The sequence below is a fragment of the Aptenodytes forsteri genome, unplaced genomic scaffold (assembly GCF_000699145.1).
Source record: "Aptenodytes forsteri isolate BGI_AS27 unplaced genomic scaffold, ASM69914v1 Scaffold150, whole genome shotgun sequence".
Taxonomy (NCBI): Eukaryota; Metazoa; Chordata; class Aves; order Sphenisciformes; family Spheniscidae; genus Aptenodytes; species Aptenodytes forsteri.
Genome location: NW_008795693.1, coordinates 411,237 through 417,512, shown reverse-complemented (window position 1 = coordinate 417,512; position 6,276 = coordinate 411,237). Strand labels below are relative to the sequence as shown.

The 6,276-nt window shown below is 39.2% G+C and overlaps 1 protein-coding gene across 1 annotated transcript in view; it reads right to left on the bottom strand.

Moving 5' to 3' along the window:
* Positions 1 to 2,200: 2,200 nt before the first annotated feature.
* CUNH7orf72 (chromosome unknown C7orf72 homolog) overlaps positions 2,201 to 6,276 on the bottom strand; it is a 24,966-nt gene continuing 20,890 nt past the window's right edge. Inside the window, 2 exon segments of the mRNA XM_019473030.1 lie at positions 2,201 to 2,324; positions 5,858 to 5,992. Of these exon segments, the coding sequence (XP_019328575.1) occupies positions 2,201 to 2,324; positions 5,858 to 5,992 (259 nt within the window).

Here is a 6,276-nt window from a genome sequence, read left to right as displayed (position 1 = left end):
AATCATCCTTACAATTTTTTTTACAATTTTGATTTATCTAGAGGATTTCTAACACACAGCTTTCGCTCATTAGATGTAGAGATTCTGGCTCTTAACCGATCTGTAAAGTCAGAGAAAACCATGCTGAGTTATCCAGCTGAGAACCTGCCCCATTTTAAATATAACTCCCGTCTCCTTAGATTATTGTGCTTTAATTATGTCACGTGTAAAATGTTTTTATACATAAAGCATCCGATCTGAACTTACTCAAGTGATGGCATCTGTCTTTGCAGTCAATATTCTCAGCCCACTGCTGGTTTAAAATGTGATCAGTTTTCATCTGCTAGTTTGAATGGAATTTAAGTTTCTGTTCAAGATACAGCCTGTGATGCTGCACTGCATTGCACAAAGACAGTTCCTACATTCTTACCCAAAGTCAGATCACTCTCTCTGCACTGCAGAGTTGGGGCTCTGAAAGATTTAATTGGAGTCCTCCTCAAGCATATAACAACATAGCCTTTGTAACCAGTAACACATCTGCAAATATTTTTATACGGTACATAATAATTCAATGGGACATAAGAAGCCAAATGTGCAAAAGAGACTGCGTTTTCATCTAAAATACTCACTGACTTGAATACATGTGCAGCTCCAAAATGGACAAGCACAAAAGGCTTGGTTGCATCCTTCCTGTACCTGTACATAGGCTTTAATTTTGCACGTGTACCCGTAAGTTCTAATTTAATGCATATAGAGAAAGTGATTAGATGAGAGCATCTCTTTTAAAAAATCAGGTATCAGTGTTTCGTGCATGATGAAAATACAGAGAGCTAAAAGTGCTGTAGTTTCTGCGTTAGGTCAGACATTTCAAGAACTGGAATATTTCTGCTCCACTTTAGGATAAACAAACTTCTACAGCCTTATTAGGAAAAATGGTATACCTTAGTGTCAGTGCTTGTCTTGCTTAGCTGTCATCTCACATTCCCTAGGGGCTTGTATATCCTGCACGACTGAGATTTGCACAGCAGCATCAGGGATTTAGATGCTCAACTCCCATTATTGTTGCTGAGGATCTAACCCCTTTGTTGAGGGACGTTAGTTCTTTCTGTGGATTTGCTGTCTTCTGGCTCTGTGGTTTATATTCCCTACTTTTCAGTATTTCCAATGAGTCTTCAGTCTGCTCTTGAAAAGGCCTTTCGCCATTGGTACATTTTATAATCCTTCATAGAAAGCCCTTAACTGGATATGGGAAAGCTATTTCTTATAAACGTGTTACACACATACGTACCTCAAAAGCCTACTGGAGAAAAGCAAGCAGGAGAGGTAACAGAGCAGCAATATAGATGATTTGGGTAATACAACTCACCAGAGACCTCAGGACAGAAACTTCTGAGCAAGCTGCCAGGCTGTCCAAATTAGAATAAACTATATTTGGACTATTTTGGCCCCTGGAGCACAGCAGAACTCCTTGAACTGCAAATTCGCATGTGGTCTTCTCTTTCTCAGGGATCCAACTTCCTCGTGATGTCTACACCAACTCCAGAAAACAAAACAGTGCCGAGACAAAGGCTTAAGTACTGGTCCTCCATCTTCCCTATTTAACCGTTTTCAGTTAAGAAACTTAATTCTCTTAAGCATAAGAGAATTTAAGCATGGGTGCAAGCCACACAGTCTTAATTAGCCTCCAGACCAGAGAACAACCTGGCTCCTTTTATTCACTACTACACACAGAGCCAGCACAGACAAAGATTAAAATCTCACTCTGTGACATTTAACCACTTTTGCAAGGCACACTTAGGACAGCTGGTGAGAAGGGCTGCTGCTCTGTAATGATTTCTTAGTTAATAATACATTTACATATGTGTGTCTCCATGTGCGTGTATATACATATATATATATACACACACAAGATGTTTATGTCAATGGATGGAATAGCTACAGCATCATTTTCTACCTTAGTTAACAAGGCAATCCAGTACAGAAAGCAAGTTTCAAGCCTTTGACTTATGACTCCTCTTGTTTTTAATATGGTTTTAACTGTCAGTGCTAGTAAGTCATAAATATGAGAATAATGTAATAAGGACTACCACAAACACCCACTTCTATGCTATTTTATTTTTGTTCCGTATTTAAAGTATCCACACATCTTCACACATTTCCTTCCTCCTCACTGTCAGACACCGAGGCTCTCATTTATGCAGGTAAAAAGGATTGACACTTTCTAAACTGTAAGTGTTTCTCGTTCTCTCTTGTTGAAAGAATTCTGAGGACTAACTGGAGTCACCATTTGAGAAAAAGGTCGCTGGTGATTATACTGAGACACGCTTCTGTGTTTTGCTATGTATCTGCAGTCACAAAAAGACAGAGAAAAAAAGACTTCTAAAATGTGTTCTCATATTGCTAAACATTCCCTCTTCTTCCCTCTCACTGCATTCTTCAAAAACAGTTATGCACATTGGCCTCAGAGAGTATTAATAATTAGCAATATTCCATAGTATTAAAATCAGCCCCCTTAAGAACAATGGTGGCAAATTTTCTTAAGAGTTTTAAATCTTACTTTCTGGGTATATGCAACGTGCTGAAAGACAGATCCCTACAGCAGCTGTAAGAAAGGTATGTTCTGCCTCTTGCCTCTTTTCAGCCTTTCTTGGACACACACAGTTGCTTCACAACTAACCTGCACACTGTGGAGAACTGCCATGAGCATGCTGAATGCATTCAAGCACTTAAGGCCCTGTGGTGCCTGGAGGGCTAACTCTGGTGAAGCTGGAGGTTTGGCTTTCAGGCCTAGAAAAAACATTTTGCTGGCACCATGACCTGCGTGCTTTAGATTCCCAGTCCTCGTGGTACAGAATACTGGGATGGGGATTAGAAAATATGCTGGGGACTGTCTGGGAGGGAACAATTTATGCTATACTTCTGATATTCTTCTAATCTTTTACGGGAAAAGGCACTATAAATAATCTTATATCTACAGCCTAAGTTGGTGTAGCCCCTCTGCTGCAAAACACCTAATCAAAAGCAGGGCTGACACAGAACTGACCACAGAGTCTTATGTTCACTCACTCTCCAAACAAAAAGTATTTTCTTCTGACCCAAAGATCCTTTTTGAAATCTCTAAAGCAACTTGCTGAAAAGGTGCAATCCGTCTCTCTAAAATCAAACTAAATCCAGTACTACCTTATATTAACTATGGCAAGACAAACACATTTCTACACAGCTCGTGGTGCAAATGGATTTGTGTTTGCTGGGTAGCAATGGACAGTTCATTTAAACACAAAACAAAACACAAAACAACACATAAAACATTTCTTCCTATGCAAAAGCTAAACAATGCTGCCAGAATTTAATTGCACTAAAGGACTTCAAAACCTAATTTTCTGACTTCACCTTGGGATTACCTGGAAATAACAATACAATAAAAATGCATCAATAAAGCTTGACATATTAAAATACTATTCATATTTGAAGATCAAGAAACCATATTTCTTCTTTTCTATATCCTATACAATCCTGTTGAGTTCAGAATGCTTAAAACAAGTATAAAGGATTTTGCCCCACATACTGTGGAAGCTCCATGCGATAGAAATACAGTGCAGAAGTGGTTGCATGCTGCCTGGTCTATCTGATATTGCTGATAGTTTTGACAGGAACATTTATTAGACCATGTTAGCAGTAGACAAGAGACTCCCTCTGATACCCATAGTTGTCTTCAGGAGGCTGACTGTGTATTGTAGACGTGTCAAACAAAGCAGCTATAAAAACATCTACCACATGCAATCACTTGCTACTCTGAGAAATTATTACAGTCATGGCTTGAGAATGATCAAAGAGAGAAAAAAAGGGGTCACCATTTTAAAAACAGTAAGAATGAGATCATGTCCTACATGAAAAGCATGTGGAAGTGAATTGGGGTAGTCTGACCTCAAATTCCAGGAATAACCTCTCTTCTCTTCACCTCTCCACTACAGTCTAGCTTGAGCGGTGATTACTGAAATCAGCAGGACTTTTATCATTTATTTTACAAAGGGAAGGAATGAAACGTTAAACATCTCTCTTTTATGGGCATTACTAACTAATGTTGGGGGGAGATTCCCAGCATCCCTAATAGTTTTACATAGTAGTTTCACAGAGGCCTACGATCCTCCATCTTAAGTCAGTGAACACTATCTTACTCCACAAGTAGCCCCAGAGAAAGTAAAATAGGACTGTTACAATTTTGCAACCAGTGGTTCTACCCTCAGGGGAATGTACCACGCAGCTCAGAAAAAGGGTGGTAAAACCTGGTCTACAATGTCTGGGTATGATTATGCTTGCTATCTGTTTCCTACACACTCTTCTTCAAAAGTCAGGGGATTCCGTCCTGGTTCTGGAAAGTCTCCATTAGCACAGAGTGAGAACCCTGTTCTTGCTATCCACTAAAAACTAAGAAAATTCATCGACTATGAACTACACCCACAGTAACACCTGTAGAAAGTAAAAGGAAGTAAAAGATGTGTTTTCCTTTCTTAGATCACAGTGGCGCCTGTCTTTTTGCTCTTGAAATCGTGTATCTGTCTGAAGTCTGTCAATGATCTTTGCTAAGATGCACTTGTCTTTTTATTTGTCTGTGACATTTACAAGCAAGTTAGTCTTGCATCAGGCTGCTCTGAGTTCAGCTTTATTAGCCTGTAGACTCAGGACTCCATTGCGTATTTTCATTCCCTGTCAACAGCAAACTGCAACTACAGGTGACTGCCTATTTTCTAAGTATAACCACAAGAGAAAAAGAGCAGAGGTGAACGGATGGAGGGCAGCAGAAATGGAAGTCAGTGCATTTTGCACAACGACAAAACACTTGACGAGGTGAATTCTTTAAAAGCCAGGCAGCTCCCTAAAGCTCCTCATGCCTTTTCTGGATACTTTTCACTGGCAGTGCTGAAAAAGAAGTGTGATGTGCTGTGAACAGAATTCTAAGGCCAATTAAATAGTTTAATGGAAGATAAAGGTCTCGGGAAAACATGGAAACTTGGGATAGTGTCACCATGTCATAGATCATCATGGGTAACAAGAAATCAGAATCTAAAGCACAAAATCATAAAGGAGAGAGGGGAAACAAATAGTTATTAAGCTATGCTGAAGCTACCGGGAGAAAGGCTAGGTTGGTCCTTTGCCAATGTCAGAAGCTCTTTGTGTAAACAAAAGGAAAACAGGTTTTCAGCTGTTCTGAGGTGTCCAGCTCTTTTGAAACCACCAAGAGTTAGACACCTAAATACTTACACTGGCCCATAGTTTTAACAAGCCTTGTATGGAAGAGCAAGAGAGAATAAAGATTATTCACTCACTTCATGAGGTAGCCATAGTCACAGGGTCCTGGGCTGCATCGGTGTGGGACATGGCATGATTTTGCCTCTCACTGCCTTCTGAGTAAACCCACCCATTTTTAACAACTATTTTTGTATAGCAAATACCCATTTTGTAAGTCTGCCAACACCACTTTGGAAACACAACACCACACATTTTTCTTTTGGGAATTTTTAACTTCAACATTCATGGGCCTCTTCCAAAACACACACAGATCAATCAATCAAAAAAACCAGTCACTTGAGCCATGACTTAGTGACCATAGCTAAAGAAAAGATTTCTCAGTGTAGAAATAATCCACATTTAGAAATCATGATTTACCTCAGTGTTAAGGTACCTTCCCAATACATACCTTATGATGTTCAAAAAAAATTCTAAAACCTCAAAAGGATTTCAGATTAGCATGACAATAATGTGGTGGGATCCAACCCCAAATGTTCTGTATTTTTTAAGCCAATGGAATGTCATGCTTAACATTTAATTGTTCTTTAACTAAATAAATGCAATTAGGATTTTCCCCGTAATCTTTCTGAACAAGCTGAGAAATATACCTCATACCTGTCCATGCATTCATGCAATTATTGATGGGGTTGTTGATGGAAGATTAGAATTTGCCGGGTGGGTTGCTGAGCAATGAACCTTGCCAGTGTATCCAGGGATATTTGGAGTGCTAAAGGAAAAAGTTAAAGGGGGCATGGAGAAAGAGTAAATTAAATGACTATAGGCTTGAAATATGACTTACAGATCAGTTCTAAAACAGCTAGTGTTTATCAAAGATGGATGGGGTAAAAACTCTTCATAATATAATGAGTAGTCCTTAGAATGTATGAACTGGCATAGCTTCTTTAAGATCATCGAAACAACTTTACGATGATCTAGCTGATGATCTGACCCAAAATCTTTGGTTAGACATGGCAAAAGTGAGTTCTTTAGTGACTTTTCCTTTCTGCCCCC